This window comes from Triticum dicoccoides, chromosome 5A, assembly GCF_002162155.2.
Source record: "Triticum dicoccoides isolate Atlit2015 ecotype Zavitan chromosome 5A, WEW_v2.0, whole genome shotgun sequence".
NCBI lineage: Eukaryota > Viridiplantae > Streptophyta > Magnoliopsida > Poales > Poaceae > Triticum > Triticum dicoccoides.
In genome coordinates, this window is record NC_041388.1 from 565508275 (window position 1) to 565524568 (window position 16294).

Below are 16294 nucleotides of genomic sequence, written 5' to 3' on the forward strand. Positions count from 1 at the left end.
GCACGTCACGGCAGCGTGTCGCGACCTATCGCAGTTCGACACGTGGTCGGAGGGCGGGCTCCATGGTAGGAAGAGCGCACATGGTGCACGTGGGTGCCCCCCGCCCCCCTAGCACGTCACGGCAGCGTGTCGCGACCTATCATAGTTCGACACGTGGTTGGAGGGCGGGCTCCATGGTAGGAAGAGCGCGCATGGTGCACATGGGTGCCCCCCCGCCCCCTACCACGTCACGGCAGCATGTGGCGACCTATCGCAGTTTGACACGTGGTCGTAGGGGGGCACGGTTATACGCGAAGGTTAAATTGCATCCAAAATATCATGTCTGACGTAGTCAAAGGAATAAAGAATAATAATAATTGTAAACATAGGATAAAAATAAACACTTGACATTTTCAACGCTCGACTAAAAACATTTTTAACACGGTACTCCTTCAGCGCCGACGTTCGTCAAGGCGAGGGCTGCCCGTCGGACTTCCATCTAAGCGGCACTACATTCATTCACGCCAGCAGTGTCAGTGGATCAGTCAGGCTTCTTCCGCACAGCATCGACCACACCTACACGCTTGTTGGTACGTGGCGTGCGTGCCTGCACGCCCAGCAGTAGGAGTGTAGCGGCAGCCAGCCAACTAGCTGCTTGCCAGCCAGTGCGCCACCCACCGTCCGTCAGTTGCACTCGCATCGCATGCATGTACGCGCACGGGTGGCCGGGACAACGCCGGGCAGGCGCACGGACGGCCGGCCGGCGTGACCCGGCCACCACCAGATCGACCCCCACACGCCAGCTCGTCCGATCCATGCAAAACACCCCTTGACCCCCGGCCGTCGCATCGGCCCGAACGACGGCCCCGATAGGCCCGCACGTTGCCGTCGACGTGTACAGGTCGCAGAATCAAGCCGCGGGCACGAGGGCGACCGTGCACGCGACCCGTGGGCCCCGCCCGCGCGTGGACCTCGCGACCCCGGCCCCCGCTCTCCTCCAACCCCCCTCGGCGCGGCGATATATTTGGCCCTCAGCTACAAGCCATTGCAACCACTCCCGGAGCGGAAGAGAGAGAGAGAAGAGAGCAGATATCATATCCCCCCCTAGACTCCAAGGCGAGGGGAAGCGGCCGGAGGGGAAAGCAACAAGCGGGTAGGGCTCGCCGACCGCCCTCCCAAATTCTCCATCGGAATCACGCACCGTTTTCTATATCTTTGTTATCGTCGTCGTCCCCGGCCGCTTGCTGTCCGCCGTTTGGTGCCTTGCTCCTGTTGTTTTGAGGGGCTGGGTTTGGTTCCTTTTCCTCCACTACCCCCAGCCCTCCTCGACTCGCCTTTCCCCAACCCATCCCTCCTCTCTCTCTCTCGTGTGTGTGTGTGTGTGTGGGTGTGTTGGTTTTGAGCAATCTTCTCGCCGGACTCTTCTCCTAGCTTGGCGCGGTGCGTGCCCCTCCTCGTCCTCCGTCTGTCGATTTCCTCCTTCCTTGCGTCGCGTGTGTGCGAGGGTGTTGTGTGGGTGGCTTATAGGCAGATACCTGTGGATTTGTCATCTCCCTTGCTTTGTTCTCTTGCTCGCAAGGGGTATGGCATGGTGTGTGTGCCTTGGTTTGTCCTCTACATACATGGTTGCTGCTGCCTGCTCGCTGGATCTTGGTCATATTTATGTCTTTCTCACGTACATGCGCGGCGGCGCGGCTATCTATTCTGAATTCTGATCCATCTATCCTCTCTTTCGTTTGTCTTTTAGATCCGTCCGCAAGACGCCGGGAGCAAGCAAGGAACGTACGTACACGCCGTGTCGTCGGCTTGTGCTCTCTAGACTGGGCTGGACAGGCTTGGACTGGTCGGTGTGTGGCGGCGCTCGGCTCACCTGAACCCAACTCGACGACGACAAACAAGCAATTGGAGGAAGCTGTTAGCTAATCTTGTTTTCTTCCGATTCATCCATGGCCGCCGCGTCCTCCGCTCCCTTCTTCGGCCTCTCCGACGCGCAGATGCAGCCGCTGATGCCCGCGCAGCAGCCTCCCGCTCCGGCCGCCGCGCCGGCGCCCAAGAAGAAGCGCAACCAGCCGGGCAACCCAAGTGAGTAATTAATCCGTCCATCTACTATTCTACTCCATTAACCAATCATAATTCTACTAGTAAGTGATTATTAATTGAGTATCGGTCTCTCTGTAATCTGTATTGATGCAGATCCTGATGCTGAGGTGATCGCGCTGTCGCCGCGGTCCCTGATGGCCACGAACCGGTTCGTGTGCGAGGTGTGCGGCAAGGGGTTCCAGCGGGAGCAGAACCTGCAGCTGCACCGTCGCGGCCACAACCTGCCGTGGAAGCTGAAGCAGAAGAACCCCAAGGAGACGCGGCGGCGGGTGTACCTGTGCCCGGAGCCGACGTGCGTGCACCACGACCCGGCGCGCGCGCTGGGCGACCTCACCGGCATCAAGAAGCACTACTGCCGCAAGCACGGCGAGAAGAAGTGGAAGTGCGACAAGTGCGCCAAGCGCTACGCGGTGCAGTCGGACTGGAAGGCCCACTCCAAGACCTGCGGCACCCGCGAGTACCGCTGCGACTGCGGCACCCTCTTCTCCAGGTATACCATGCACGCACGCCATTGATCCATCCGTCCGTCCAAGATCGATGTTTCAGTTCATTTTCAGTTCATACAGGCGTGTGCTTATACTGTTTGCTGTTCGATTTTGGATATGCATGCGCGAATGATTGGGTCATGATGAAACTTTGATGAGGGGCTAGCTAGGCTGCTAGGGGCGATTCGATTTGACGGGTGGTGATGGATGGATGGACGGATGGGATGCTAGCCATAGGTAGCTGCCTAGGGTTAGGGCTGTTACTGCTGGTACTACGTGCCCGCCTAGCTAGGGACATGGGCTAGCTCTCGTGTTCGAGTCTGTGTGTATGTGTGTGCGCGCAACTTTTGGCTTGGTTGGATTGGAATTGGATTCCCTGCAGAGAGCGAGAGGAGAGAGCGAGAGAGAGAGAGAATGGAAGGGGATGGATGGAGGATGCAGCTAGAGCTAGCAGTCGACCCTCTGCTCTGCTCCCACGTGAATCGCTCTTGTCGAGAGGGGACTGGAGATATGCAGCCAGGGCACACCCTGACACGGTCATCTGGCGGCAGTCCCGCCTTTTTACACCTCGGAATCCGCACTCTTGACACTCTCTCTCATCTGCATCGACCTGGCATGGCATGGATCCCCACCTGTGTCTTCACGTGATGACATAGTACATGCTGCCTGCAGCACTCCCGTCTCAGCGCAGCCATGGCGCAGCACGCAGCCTTCCTTGCCTTCTCATGTGATGCATGGCAACTGGCAAAGTCATGCCAAGTACGTACCGCTGGCCATGCCTGGCCTGCTGTTAGCTTTCGCTAGCTAGCTTGCAATCAGCAGCATCCGATGGATGGATTAGCCACAAAGCCTGCTGCTGCGGCTTTTACCTGATGCATGTCGTGTCATGTACATGCCGGTCTTGTCTTACATGTAACAGATTACTATAGTTAGTTAGGGCGATGCATATTTGTCATGCACCTTTGTCTAGTTTTACCTCATTTTTTATGATCCTATCATGCCTTTAGATTAGTCCTTTTTTTTCTTACAAAATAAAAGCATTGTGCTGTTTATAGCTTAATCTGCTCCGTGGAATCGGATCCGAATATTCCTCAAAAATCATCGGTCAAAATTAATTGCCAGCTAGCATTCCCTCGAATAACGAGTGAGACGACAATCTATCATCGATGCACCCAGTAAAGGATTGCAAGCTACCCAACTGGCGTAATAAATCGGCACATTTAGAGCAAGAGATTTCATAGCACTGATTTTTTTTTTGAATTACTATGGTTGGGGCGGTGCATATTTGTCATGCACTTTTGGCTAGTTTTGCCTCATTTTGATGATCGTTACGCCTTCAGCTTAGTATTATATTTTGTACATAACAAAGCATTGTGCCATCCATTGCTTAATATGCTCCGTGGAATCGGATCGGAATATTTCTCAAAAATCATTGGTCAAAATTAATTGCCAGCTAGCATTCCCTCAAATAACGAAAGACACGACAATCTAGCATAGATGCATGCAGTAAAGGATTGCAAGCTACCCAACCGGCTAAATAAATCGGCACATTTAGAGCAAGAGATTTGGTAGCACGTTTTTTTTTGAATTACTATAGTTGGGGCGGTGCATATTTGTCATGCACTTTCGGCTAGTTTTGCCTCATTTTGATGATATCATTATGCTTTCAGCTTAGTATTATTTTTTCGTAGATAACAAAGCATTGTGCAATCTATAGCTTAATCTGCTTTTTTGAATCGGATCAGAATATTTCTTAAAAATCATCCGCCGAAACTAATTGTCAGCTAGCATTGCCTTAGATAGCAAAAGAAGCGTTAGTGTTATATGGATGAAGACACTAAAGGATTGCAAGCTACACAACTGGCGTAATAATCAGCACATTTAGAGCAACTTCATCATTATATGCAAACACGTAGGAAAAAATGATGATTTCCGCCTCATTCTTTAGTAAACAAATTTTATGACTAGTAGTTAAATAGAAGGCAAATCTATAAGTTTTGTGAAATACTGTGTCGGGGAGAGAGAAAGAGATTTGGTAGCACGGGTTAATTTTTTGAATTACTATAGGTAGGGCGATGCATATTTGTCATGCACCTTTGGCTAGTTTTGCCTCATTTTGATGATATCAGTAAGCTTTCAACTTATTATTATCTTTCCTTGCAAAATAAAGCATTGTACAATCTATAGCTTAACTTGCTTTGTCAAATCAGATCGGAATATTTCTCAAAAATAACCAATCAAAATTAATTACCAGCTAGCATTGCCTCAGATAGCAAAAGAAACGACAATCATATATAGATGAACATAGTAATTGATTGCAAGCTACCCAACTGGTGAATAAATCGGCACATTTTGAGAAAATTCATCATTATAGGCAAACAATTAATAAAACCAAAATTTGACGATTTCCACCTCTCCCCTATCCACTATACTAAGCAGGTTTTATAAGTAGTTAAATAGAAGGAAAATATATAAAAATTTTGTGCAAGATTATGTTGGCAAGCGAGAAAGATTATGTTAATTTATTTGAATTACTATAGGTAGGGCGATGCATATTTTCATGCACCTTGGCTAGTTTTTCCTCATTTTGATGATATCATTTTGCTGCCAGCTTAGTATTTTTTTTCTCCTTGCATAATAAAGCATTGTGCAATCTATAGCTTAATATGCTTCGTCGAATCAGATTAGAATATTTCTCAAAACTCATCGGTAAAATTAATTTCCTGCTAGCATTGCCTCAGATAGCAAAAGAAACGACAATCTTATATACAGGAACACAGTAAAAGATTGCAAGTTACACAACTGGCGTAATAAATCAGCACATTTAGAGCAACTTCGTCGTTATATGCAAACAATTAGGAAAACCAAAATTTGACGCTCCCCCCCCACCTTCCCCCTCTAGTAAACATATTTTATGACTAGTTAAATAGAAGGCAAATCTACAAAGTTTTGTGAAATATTGTGTTCGAGAGAGAGTGAAAGAGATTGGGCATCACAGGTTAATTTTCTTGAATTACTATAGTTAGGGAGATGCATATTTGTCATGCACCTTTGGCTAGTTTTGCCTCATTTTGATGATATCATTATATTTTCATCTTAGTAATTTTTTTCCTTACAAAATAAAGCATTGTGCAATCTATAACTTAATCTGCTTTGTCGGATCGGGTCAGAATATTTCTAAAAATCATCGGTCAAAATTAATTGCCAGCTAGCATTGCCTCAGATAGCAAAACAAACGACAATCTTATATAGAGGGTCACACTAAAGTATTGCAAGCTACCCAACTGGCGTAAAAATCACCACATTTAGGGTAACTTCATCATTATTTGCAAAATAAACGTCAATTATTTCTGTCAATATTCATTGAAATTTGACCAGTTTTAAATATCATCTTGTGTTAGTTTGGATATAATCCAAAATTTTGAGGTACACACATATTTTTCTACCCACTAAAATCACACAAAATTTCAAAATTAGAATTTAAATGATTATTCATTTCAATGTTTTGGTATGTATTGTGTTTAGAAAGAGAGAGATACACAGAGAGAGGGGGGACCATCCGGTGTGTTGCTACAAGACAAGTTTCGGGTTTTTTATAGTTCTGAATGATATGTTATGTATATCTGGTTGTCCAGTAGTTTGTGATGCGATAATGTTGATAGGATGTGCAATTGATCTTTTGATGGCATGTTTTCTTTCACAGTGGTGGCATTGACAGTGTTGTTAATGATCGGTAGATTCCCGATTAATTCCTACAAGAGTACCTAAATTATCAGCCGACGAGCGAGCTCTTCCATAGCCGCCCGCATCCAAATCAATAACGATTGGGGGCTTTGGCGTTCTCTTAGATAAGACGAATTATGTTTAAAAAGAAAGAGAGAAGGCAAATTATATTGCATGTGTCATTATTGTTGCCAATATTTGTGTAGTTAGCCAATGATTGACCATTAAATGGTAAATTCAGTTCATCACCTGATTAGCCAACTAATTCCATATACTCCCCTGTGATTGCACAATGCATGTATCATGTTTGATACTTTATTTTTGTTGCTGAAATTTATTTGTAGGTCGAATTTTCGCCTTGATTTAATTTGACTAGGATGCATGTTTGATTCTAAATTATTTGATCAGAAAATTGTAATGTGACCTTTTATATATATGGTGACAATTGTAATGTGACTTGCACCCATGCGCATTAGGCATGGAAAGTTTTTGACATTTTTTCCACGTACGCATGCAGGAGGGACAGCTTCATCACCCACCGCGCCTTCTGCGACGCGCTGGCCCAGGAGAGCGCGCGGCTGCCGCCGATAGGCGCCGGCATGTACGGCGGCCCTGGCAACATGGCCCTCGGCAATCTCTCCGGCATGGCGCCCCAGATGCCCAGCGGCTTCCCAGACCAATCCGGCCACCACTCATCAGCTTCGGCCATCGACGTCCTCAACCTTGGTGGCGGAAGCGGCAACGCCGGTCAGTTCGAGCACCTCATGCCATCCTCCTCGGGGTCCTCCATGTTCCGCTCCCAGGCCGCCAACTCCTCCCCGTTCTATATGGGCGGCGGGGCAGCGCAGGACTTTGCCGAGGATGACGTCCACCGTTCCCATGGCAACCAGGGCTCTGTCCTCCAGGGAAAGTCTCCCGCGGCCTTCCATGGCCTCATGCAACTTCCGGACCAGCACCAGGGAAGCAGCGGCGGCAACGGTAATAACAACCTCCTGAACCTTGGCTTCTTCTCAGGCAATGGCAACGGGAGCGGCCAGGACTCGCGCCTGGTCTTCCAGAACCAGTACAACGGCAGCGCCGGAAATGGCAACAGCAGCAATGGAAATGGAGAGAATGGCGGCATGGTCGCGTCCGGCAGCGTCCTAGGAGGTGGTGGCGGGGGCTTCCCTTCGCTCTACAGCTCGTCTGAGGCGGGCGGCGGGCTCCCGCAGATGTCCGCGACTGCGCTGCTGCAGAAGGCCGCGCAGATGGGCGCGACGACTAGCAGCCACAACGCTGGCGCTGGTGGCGCCGGGCTGCTCCGTGGCCCGGGTATGAGGGGCGGCGGCGGTGAAGGCGGGTCGTCGGCCGCTGCAGCGGCGGCGAGCGAGAGGCAATCTTTCCATGACCTCATCATGAACTCTCTGGGTAGCGGGAGCGGCGCCAGTGCTACGACCGGCGGTCGCGCCGGGGCGTTCGGCAGCGGCGGGGGCTTCCCCGTGGACGACGGCAAGCTGAGCACTCGGGACTTCCTCGGCGTCGGCCCTGGCGGCGTGGTCCAAGCCGGCATGGGGCCGCCCCGGCGGCACACCGGTGGCGCCCGGCTCCACATGGGCTCGCTGGACCCTGCCGAGCTGAAGTAGCAACATACAGCAAGATCGATCTATCGTCAAGAAAAACAACAAGATAATGCATGGAAGCTCTCAAGGTAAGGTGCGTGCATGGCGATGGAAGAATGAAGAGAGCATGCATATTACTGCATTTAGAAGAACAAAGTTAATAAATTAGTTTCTTGGGTAATCTTTCATCTGTTAATTAATTATTAGTGGACTTGTCCTCTTTGGCAAACTAGCTAGACCAGAATTTCAGTTTAATTTTGCCATGTTTCATGCATGTATGTATGTGATGTACATTTGGTCCGCCGGTCTCCTTGGAACTTGGATGTGATCGAGATGTGAAGACCGGACCGGACCGGACCAGACCGGAACTTAATCTGTTACCATTTGGAGTTTTACTGCCTGCTTGATACATGCATGCGTGCATGCCTGCGCTAATGTCTGGGTGATGATCATCAGAGTATACAATTCAATATCTATGTCAGCACGGGGTTTATATTTCATGTTGGTTTCTTCTCTGGGTGGCGCTGCTTTCAAAGCTTAAAGGACGACTGGGCTAATCAGCAAGCAAGCACAGACTGCAGAGTGGGCATTAAATTAGCTGGTACGTCCTCAGCTTATGACCAGTCAGTGAGGCTGGATGGATGCATCAGCGTGTAGTACGTGTATGTAGGTCTCAGGCGAGACCAGACAGGAAGCACACGACAGGGGAGGAAGATACAAGCAGATGATCCAAAGCACGCATCCCCAGTGCATGGCTCATCGATGAGCACCCGCTGCTGCTAGCTCTGGCTATGGTTGTGACTTGTGAGTGGTACTACTAGAATGCACCACTAGAGTACTAATTATTCCCTCGATCTTGGTTGGCCTCTTGACTTTGCATGCCCCTCGTCGATCGTCTGCAAGCAAAAACTGCTTGCACTGCTGCTCTCACTGTGTGTGTGTTGTGATCCGGTCTGGCTGAGGCACCACACATGCATATAGAGATGGATTGACGTATACAAATGTAGCCACAGGAAAAGGTACGTGCCGGGTCGCTATGCAACGTTTGGATGTAGCTGAACGCTACAGAACAAAGCTGGCCCTCTCAAAGTCCACGTGAAGAGAGAGAGAGAGAGAGACGACAGGTGCATGCTAGTCTGTGCATCAGGCAGCCCGATCCAGAACACTAGCTATAGCAACACAGGGAGGCCTGTCAAATGTCACACTGTTCATGTGATCACTAGTCACTAGCTAGTCACATTTTGGCTAATTAAGGGCATCTTCAGACCCTCAAACTGTTGCATACGTTCAGACCGTGCTCTTCGGATGTGTTGTGACGTATTTTTTCAGCAAACTAGGGGTCTTTATAGAAGTCCGGACAGCAGATCCTTAGGACTCCAACACCCCAGCCCCTCCAAAAACCCTTCCCTAACCTCGCACCTCTATCCTCTTATTTTCTCTCCTTTCCTTTTTCTCTCTTGTCTTCGCCGCCGCTCCACCAACCCCGCCGCCCCGGTGAGTCCGGCACCTCCAATGGTACACCCGGGATCCAACCTGCTTCTTCTCTGATGCTGTTCCACACCTCTCCTTTGACCGTCGCGCAGATACCACCAGCTCCTATTGTACTTACCATGCCCGGCAACTGTTCGGTGAAATGCCCATGCTAAATTTGTTTGGCCCTTCTTCTCTGAAGCAATGGATTCAGGTATGGAGTACATATACGAGCACTATGTTGAGTCATCAGACGGCTCGTCCGACGAGGAGGACTACACGGATGAGACGACGATGATACATACGGTCATTGCAGACGCGGAGTGTGCGGAAGAGCATGTTCTCAATCTCAAGGGATTGATCAAGGGTCATCGAGTGCTCAACCGTAACAGTGTGCGCGGCCATTTGATAATGATGTCCGACTACGTTGCCCCCGATGCCCTCTTCGCTGACAATTTTCGCCCGCAGTTTCGAATGCGCAAAAATGTCTTTGATCATCTCTACCATGGGGTCCGATCCTTTGATGACTAGTTCATCTTGAAGAAGGATACCGTGGGAAGGATTGGATTCTCTGGTTACCAGAAATGCATGACTGCACTGCAGATGCTTGCATATGGCACGACCACTGATTCGTGGGGTGAGTACCTACGGATGTCTAGGAGCACATGCAGAGATGCCATGGTCAGGTCTGCAACTACCATGGTCTTGGTGTTTGGACCTCAATACCTGAGAGAACCAAATGGCGCAGACACCGATAGGCGCTTGACAATCTCAGAAGCAAGAGAGTGGCAAGGTTTGCTCGGATCTCTTGAATATATGCATTGGAAATGAAAGAAACTGCATAAAAGCTATACAAGGGCAATATCAAGGCCATGTCAAGAAGCCCACCATCATTCTTGAAGCTGTTGCATCACATGATCTTTAGATTTGGCAAGCCCGGGGTCTCACAATGACATCAATGTGCTGCAGCGGTCATCATTGTTTGCGAGGCTAACTTAAGGCAAAGCTCCTCCTTGCCATTGTACAGACAATGGGCATGAGTACAACATGGGCTACTATCTGGTTGACGGTATCTATCCTTCGTGGGCTACCTTTGTCAACACCAGCTCTAACCCAGTTGGCCAAACAAAGGCTCACTTTGTCCAAAGACAAGAAGTAGCTAGAAAGGATGTTGAGAGGGCATTTGGAGTTCTGCATGCACGTTTTGCAGTTGCTCATGAAGCAGCTAAACAATGGGATGCGAAGACCTTGTAGGAGGTGATGACTTGTTGTGTGATCATGCACAACATGATCGTGGAGCATGAGGGTGACGATGCTGCTACAAGTCTTGAATTTGAGAATATGGATGATCCTACCGAACTTCCTGATCAGAATCCGGCCACATTAGAAGAGTTTGTTCAAATGCATCAGCAAATCCGGCATCGAGCAACTAAAGGAAGATCTGATTAAGCATTTGTGGACGGTTAAAGGGGACACCAATGTTTAAGTGTAATATTTAAACTTATTTAAATAGAATTATCGCTGCATTTGAACATTTAAACTATTGTAGACTATATATATGCAGCTATTTGAGTGTGCGGGCTAAAAAAATTGAGGCAGGCAGCGTTGGCTGACCGGTTCCCGTCGTGTTTTCCATGCATCGTCCGTTTATGAAGTGTTTCTGTTTTTGTTTTTGTTTTTGTTTTTGTTTCAAAAAATTGAGGCATTTGGAGTTCTGCAGGCACGTTTTGCAGTCGCTCATGAAGCAGCTAAACAATGGGATGTGAAGACCTTGTAGGAGGTGATGACTTGTTGTGTGATCATGCACAACATGATCGTGGAGCATGAGGGTGACGATGCTGCTACAAGTCTTGAATTTAAGAACATGGGTGATCCTACCGAACTTCCTGATCAGAATCCGGCCACATTAGAAGAGTTTGTTCAAATGCATCAGCAAATCCGGCATCGAGCAACTAAAGGAAGATTTGATTAAGCATTTGTGGACGGTTAAAGGGGACACCAATGTTTGAGTGTAATATTTAAACTTATTTAAATAGAACTATCGCTGCATTTGAACATTTAAACTATTGTAGACTATATATATGCAGCTATTTGAGTGTGCGGGCTAAAAATATTGGGGCAGGCAGCGTTGGCTGACCGGTTCCCGTCGTGTTTACCGTGCATTGTCCGTTTATGAAGTGTTTCTGTTTTTGTTTTTGTTTTAAAAAAGGAAGAAGGAAATCAGCGCTAACGAGGCCTCGAAACGTGGTGGTCGGGAATTAAGCCTGGCAGGGTAAGGCTGGTCACAATGGGCAAGAACATAGTCTAGTAACTTACACACTTTCCTAGACTATATTACTACCTCCACAGTGGGTAGGAACATCTATGTAGTATCATGCAACAATGTATTTATTAGGTTATAGACTCATTGTTTCTTGGAGTGTGTGATGTTCCGGTAACTTAGCCAGTTACCACAAGCACCTCTCTCTTCATTAAATATGTGACACATAAGCAAAGTTGTATTGGAGTGTGTGATGTTACTCCTAAGTTCCTCCCCATTGTGACCAGCCTAACCAACTCAACCAACCAATAACTTTGCTTGTACAAAGGAAACTGCATTCTATATTATAGGAGAAGCGGATTTTCAATAAATAAATAAATTGAAAGGCAGACCGGACCGCTGCTCACTTTAAATGCAAAATACTAATCTCCGCACAATGGCTGCCAGATGCACGTAAAAAAAAGGCTGCCCCATGTGCAACGGATGCCACATGGACCTAAAATAAAGGGATGCACCCATGTGTGTGGCTGATTTAGTTGGGCCATGCATTACTGTTTTGTTCTGAAATTCCGATGATTTTTTAGGGGTAAAGACTTCTGATGATATAAGGGAAGTAATATAGATGCATATTTTCATCATACTTGCATCCTTTATAACAATGATTTTATTATGATAAGTTTATTTTAGTTGATGGGAACCCTTGCTTCTGTTCTGAAAGCCGGAAAGCTTGAGGAGCTCGGCATTTGACCCTTGTGGCATCGGAATGTAGAGATGTGAGGAAACATTATAGGTGGACAATGCGACACAAAGGAGGAATTCATTTTTGATTGATCTATTGTCTCCCTCGGGTCTGGTCGAACATACCAACATGCCGCACCATTTTTTTCAAGTTGAGAGATGATGGATAACTAACATTTGTGTTAATATTTTCATTAGTTTGTGCTATTTATCAGGAAAGAAAGTTAGCCTTTATTCATTAATTTCCCATAATATTTTTTTCACCAGGATGACAAGAAATGACCCAGTTCGAAATGCGCTTCTGGTATGATCCATAATGTGCAAATTTTATTGGGTTCATATGGATTTACTTAGAATCAACTCGCATTGTGGAAGTTCCATCAATGATTAAAGACGGTTGAACTCACTGGCCATACTACATATGCTTATTATTTTTTCCCGTTGCAACGCACGGGCATATCTGCTACTAATAATAAAGTCAGATGGTATTTTTGCTTTGGTCCGTCATGGCCTTTTACAAAAAACACCCTGAAATTTTTTAGGTAAACAATCCACGGTCCGTTTGTCCATCCGTACATAGCGTTTTTGTATGCAATCGCCTCGCCCATATCTGGCCACATCGTTCCACCGCTGCCGCCTTTTCTTTTTTTTGAGCATCAGTACAGACATAAGCACTTATGTACACACACATACATTCATCCCTATGAACACACACACGCACACCCTACCCCTATGAGCACCCCGAGAGACTGAGCCGGCATATCATCTTGAGATTTACGAAGTCACCGTAGGCGCCTCGTCGTCGACGGGAACGTCTCCTCCCACTGAAAGCGCATCACCGGAAATCCTGAAATAAACTCAGAAATAATGCGAGCACCAGGATTTGAACCCTGGTGGGTTGGGGATACCACTGTCCACCTAACCATCTCAACCACAGGTTGGTTCGTGCTGCCGCCTTTTCTTATGGGCCGTTGAGTCACATGAGAAATAAGCTAGTGCTGGTTGATCGAATCGAACTCATGGTAAATTGTCCCACCTCGTTCATTTGAGCCTGTTCACATCTATTTATAGACGCAAGATAATTACCTACAATATGAGCAAGACGGTGAGAACAAATGAGGTGAAGCCACATATGCTAATTTTATTTTGGATTACTAAAGATAATTGTGATAAATGTGCTCGGACTTTTGGAGTCGGACTAAAATATCATATGTACGATGAAAATATCATATGCATGATGTTTAGATCGTAACATATTTGAACATAAAAGAAGAGTGATTTATGTGTATGATAATGCTATTCCATTGTGGGTTGCTAAATATAATTATGATACACTATTTGGATGGAATTATCTTTTGCTGCATATCCAAATGCAGAAAATGATGTAGAGAACCAGGAGCTCAGACATACATCACGCACATCTTTATATTCATAGCATATACTAGAAATATTGGAACAAATTTGTATAAATTCATATATTTGACTACACAATTTGAAATTGACTATATAAGACTACATTTCTGGCACCGCCACCGGCCATCGCAATGAGCGCAGACGTACATTAACGACGAATTAGTCTTGGATCCCTTAGATGGGAGCGGCAACAAGGAATACACCCAATAGGAGTAGACCTTTGCACATGGTGCGCAGCGCCCTACTGAATAGATTTGACGGCGGCGAATCCTGAGGATATGAGTGGCGGGCTGGCGGCCAGTACAACAACGGCTCACTCTCACTCTGGTAGAAGAACAATCAGGATGATGAAAAACCCACGGGTGAAAAACCTTGGCAACATTGCCAACAATACAACAGTCTCCTCGGCCTGACGCCAGACTTGGCCTGCATGTTATAAATTGCCCGAACAACCAACGGGACTTGCTCACAAATTCGTGTCAAATCTAGGGACCAAATTTGTCATATCCATTCTGCGGCTCATCATGAAAATATATATATAATTAAAGCACAAGACAAAATTATATCCTTCTTTTACATAGGTTGTTGAAGGCTAGCCAGGTTTGTTGTATGAAGATAAAGATGTGCATGATGTATGTCTGAGCTCCTGGTTCTCTACATCATTTTCTGCATTTGGATATGCAGCAAAAGATAATTCCATCCAAATAGTATATCATAATTATATTTACCAATCCACAATGGAATAGCATTATCATACACATAAATCACTCTTCTTTTATGTTCAAACATGTTACGATCTAAACATCATGCATATGATATTTTCATCGTACATATGATATTTTCGTGTGACTCGAAAAGTCCGAGCACATTTATCACAATTATCTTTAGTAATCCAAAATAAAATTAGTATGATGTTAGACATAAATTATTTTCACAAACATAATAGCTACACATGTCAATAAGGGGATGCAAGGGTATTTTTCTCTCGTTTTGCAACCCACGGCATATATGCTAGTGCACACAAAAGAAGTGAAAAAAATATAGGCTTGCACAAAAGAAACCTCGGCAGTTGACACGTCCTCGACAAGTGACAACTAGGGGAGTGAGATGGAGCTTCCTCTCTCTCTCCCCTGAGTAGTTTTACTATGTTTTCATTACTGCAACTTGCCGGTTTGACATTGTTCTTCTCGATTGAAGCGCAATGTGCTTTCCTTGTATCTCTTGTCGTTTATCTGTGGTCTATATCTACCAATGGTACAAGTCCATTTAGCAAAGCAGAACCCATGTGAACAGTTCCAAGAAAGTGTCCAACGGTGTGCACAGAGCATGCATGATTCAGATTAGTTGCCTGTCTTAGCAGTTGCATAAAAATAGTTTATACCCCTAGAATATCCAGGAATATTTGGGCAGATTTCATTCATGTTGGGAGAGAAAAACTGTCTTTTTACCATTTGCATTTTTTGTTATTATATGACTTTGCTATTTGTCTGTGTGTATGTGGGGAGTTGGTGTTGGTTGTGTTAGAGATATATTTGGGAACGTGTATTTGGTAGTTTAAGATTTGTAATCTGTCTCCTACCTTATTTTCATGAGAGGAGTCTTGCCCTTCAAGCCTTGTACTCAATATATACTCGCCCTTGAGGCTCAATAATACATCCATCATATCCCGCAACAATCCCCCTCTCTCCCTTCTAACATGGTATCAGCCTTACCTCGATTCTAAACCCTAGCTGCTGCCGCTTTCGCACCCGCGTGCTGTCCTCGAGACGGTCGGCCTCCTTGAACGCCGCCGGGGGCCACGCCGCCCGTACCTAGGGTTCGTCCGCCGGTCGTGATGACCGGCTGCCCTAGAAAGTCTTTTTCTCGAACCCTCGCTCTGGGTTTTTTTCGCTCTCTCACCGATCGTTTTGATCGGCATTTTCGTTTTGGGTTTCCAATCTATGCTTGATCGATTTGTGTCGCCCGCCGTCATCGTCGACCACCGCGCCTCTACTCCAACTTGGGCATCGACTCCACCGGCGTCTTCTTCGACTCGGCGGTCTCGTGTGGCACATGACGGCCCGAACGGCCGTCGTCTGCGCCTCCGTTCGCACGTCACTATGCTAACCGTCGTCACCTTGATCGGATCGGGACTTCTTCGCCAACCCCACGTCCATCTACCTCGGCTGCATCATGCTTCTTCCGGCAAGACGGCGCGTCTTTGTGCAACTCGTGGCCACCTCATGCTGTGTAACCGCAGGTCACCGCGCGTCCAACGCACGCGTTGGATGCAACGACCACGGCCGCCCGTGAGTGCTACGCTGGCCCAACACGCGCCTTTCACTTAGACATCAAGGCATGCATGCGTCTAGTTGGCCCGGTCACACATGATGCTTGGCTTGGCTTTGTACAACGTGTGCCCCCTGGCCAGTCGCCGTGTGCTGCTACATCGGACGACAATGCACACCGAGGAGCGGACGCTTCGACTTTGCAGACGTTTGGACTGATCATCTGAGCGTATGCGATCCATCTCATTTATGCCGTGCAAT

The 16294-nt window shown here is 47.1% G+C and overlaps 1 protein-coding gene across 3 annotated transcripts; it reads left to right on the top strand.

The window, feature by feature from the left end:
* Positions 1 to 1023: 1023 nt before the first annotated feature.
* LOC119302857 (protein indeterminate-domain 5, chloroplastic-like) lies at positions 1024 to 8280 on the top strand. Of its 3 annotated transcripts, none has more exons than XM_037579893.1 (4): positions 1024 to 1132; positions 1727 to 2061; positions 2173 to 2569; positions 6805 to 8280. In XM_037579893.1, exons 2-4 carry the CDS (start codon positions 1926 to 1928, stop codon positions 7907 to 7909), a joined length of 1638 nt encoding a protein of 545 aa, XP_037435790.1. In that variant the 5' UTR covers positions 1024 to 1132; positions 1727 to 1925; the 3' UTR covers positions 7910 to 8280. The 3 variants fall into 3 exon arrangements, with proteins under 3 accessions (XP_037435790.1, XP_037435791.1, XP_037435792.1); XM_037579894.1 differs by lacking the exon at positions 1024 to 1132 and adding an exon at positions 1177 to 1419; XM_037579895.1 differs by lacking the exon at positions 1024 to 1132 and adding an exon at positions 1433 to 1604.
* Positions 8281 to 16294: the final 8014 nt, after the last annotated feature.

Excerpts from the sequence above, each read along its gene's own strand:
- LOC119302857 (XM_037579893.1), top strand. The coding sequence starts at position 1,926 with ATGGCCGCCGCGTCCTCCGCTCCCTTCTTCGGCCTCTCCGACGCGCAG. Across the intron at positions 2,062-2,172 it reads CAACCAGCCGGGCAACCCAA|ATCCTGATGCTGAGGTGATC; the intron begins GTGAGTAATTAA and ends GTATTGATGCAG. Across the intron at positions 2,570-6,804 it reads TGCGGCACCCTCTTCTCCAG|GAGGGACAGCTTCATCACCC; the intron begins GTATACCATGCA and ends GTACGCATGCAG.